General features: G+C 68.7%; 1 protein-coding gene across 1 annotated transcript; it reads right to left on the reverse strand.

Annotated features, from left to right (window-relative positions):
* Nucleotides 1-986: 986 nt before the first annotated feature.
* On the reverse strand, nucleotides 987-1,544 carry EMIHUDRAFT_46713 (hypothetical protein; the record flags this gene model as incomplete). The annotated part of the gene is made up of 2 exons (XM_005771713.1): nucleotides 987-1,374; nucleotides 1,450-1,544. Coding segments are annotated over 2 exons (483 nt in total), but the record flags the coding sequence as incomplete, so codon positions are not given.
* Nucleotides 1,545-2,127: the final 583 nt, after the last annotated feature.

Raw genomic sequence — 2,127 nt, forward strand, 5'->3', positions numbered from 1 at the left:
GCGTGCGGCTGGGCGACCGAGAGAGGCAGCGCCCGGGGAGGCCGAGGCAGGTCCGGCCGGGGACGCGAGGCAGGGGCGGCGGCGGGCTCTCGGCCGAACAGGCGGACGTGGGGCGGTCCGGCCGCGCCGCACCGGGTCGCGGTCGTTCCAGCGGCGGTAGTTGTTTGCCGCCATCGACTTCTTCCACTTGGACTGCGCGGCGGTCTTGACGACCTTCTTCTCGAACTTCGCGTTGAACTTGGCCTCCGCGCCCATCGGCGCCGCCTGGTGGAAGCCGCGCCCGCGCCCAAAGCGCCCGCCGCGCCCGCGCCCGCGCCCGCGCATGCCCTTGTCCCAGCCGGGCTGCTGCAGCGGCCCCTTCTGCGTGTCGACGAGGTTGAAGCCGTCCTGCGACTCCTCCTGGAAGGTGAAGGCTTCGTTGGTCACCTGCGGCTGCCGCTGGTCGCGGTACCGTCTCTCGCGGTACTGCTCCGCCCGCGCCGACCAGTCGGCCATGCGGCCGACGAACGCCTTCTTCTCAAAGGGAGCGAAGGGCAGGTCGCTGAACTGCGCCGGGCTCGAGAGCGGGCCCCACCCGTCCGGATTGTCCTCGAGCTCGGGGAGGACGAACGGCATCGCGGCGTGGAGAGAGCGTGGCCGAGGAGGAGGCTCGCGCCACTAAAGAATTCTGCTCGCCGCCGTCGTCCCATCCCTCCCTTGAGTTGTCTGATTTCTGTCTGTCTTTCTTTACACCGTACACAAACAAAAAAGCGAGAAAAAAGACGACCATGCCGGTGATCACCGGAGGCACTCAAACTGCTGGAAGGCAACCTGCGGAGGGAAGCGGGGCGCACTGACCATTGTGAGCGAGGTGGATGCGCACGGGGAGGCGGGCGGCGCGACTCGCGGCGGGCGGCTCCCTCGCCGGCGGGCGGCGGCGAGCGGCGAAGGAGCCGCGGTCGCGCGGGCGGGCGGGCGGGTGGCGGGCGGCGGGCAGGCGCGCGGACCGAGCTAAAGTGCGGGAGGTCCATATGCCGCCCCATCAGCCGGCGCGGCGTGTAGATCTTGATCTGGCGTATGTGTGTGTCGCGCCCATTCTGGTGGTTGGCCAGCACCGCCACCTGAATAAAGTGCGTCCGGAGCGGGCCGCCGCCGCCCTCGCCGCCGCCCGCCGCCTGCTCGATCGTCGGCAGTATGGTGTGCCAGCCGCTCGGCTCGTGGAGCTCCTGCACGTGGATCTCCTGCAGGTCGTGGAAGGTCGTGCCCGATCGGATCGAGATCTTCGCCGGCGTGTACGACTCGTCGAGCTTGAAGTCGGTGTAGACTCGGATGTGGTGGATCACCATCTTGCGGTGAAACTGGATGTTGACGAGGTGGGGCTGCGGCCCGTCGGACCTGCGCGGGTTCGCGGTGGCGGCGGCGTCGCGAGGTGTCCGAGCGCGGGCGGCGCGGGCGGCGTGGAGCACGCACTGCCAGTACGTGTTGACGTCGTCGTCGCGCAGCTGCTCCACGCCGTTGCCGGGCTTGGCGGTGGACAGCGACCACACGGCGAGGTCGCCAATCTCGCACTCGTCCTTGTCGGCCGACGACTCGCCCTGCGGCGTCGGGACTGGGGTCGGCATCGTTGTTAGGTATATTGTTGGGAAGCAGCAAGAAAAAGAAGACCGACGAACAAACGGTTTACGCACTATTAATTCTTTTACACAGAGAGAGGACGTCAAAAGCAGCGCTGTGTGTCCGGACACCTTATGCTGGCCGCCTGGGAGCGGGAGCGCACGCGAGAGGAGGACCCGAGCATCGACGAGGACACAGAGCGGATCTGCGGGCTCACGCACCCGAGCCGCTACGTCTGTGCCTCTGGGCCGCTCCTCAAGCGGCGCGGCCGCGCCGGCGCGACGGCGGGCGGCGCGTGGGTGGAGCGGCTATTCGTGCTGACGGACTCTGCGCTGTGCTGGTTCGACACGGCGTTTGGAAGCGGCACGCCCATCGGCACGCAGCACGGCCGGATCGACGTGCGCCACTTTGTCTCCATGAAGGTCGTCGAGCGGGATCCGCCAGCGGCGGCGGCGTCCGCGCGCGACACGAGCCCGCCGTATGCGCTCGAGGTCCACACCGTGACGGCGGAGTCGACCCTCGTCGTCGGCTCCA

This window comes from Emiliania huxleyi (genome assembly GCF_000372725.1).
Source record: "Emiliania huxleyi CCMP1516 unplaced genomic scaffold EMIHUscaffold_373, whole genome shotgun sequence".
NCBI lineage: Eukaryota > Haptophyta > Isochrysidales > Noelaerhabdaceae > Emiliania > Emiliania huxleyi.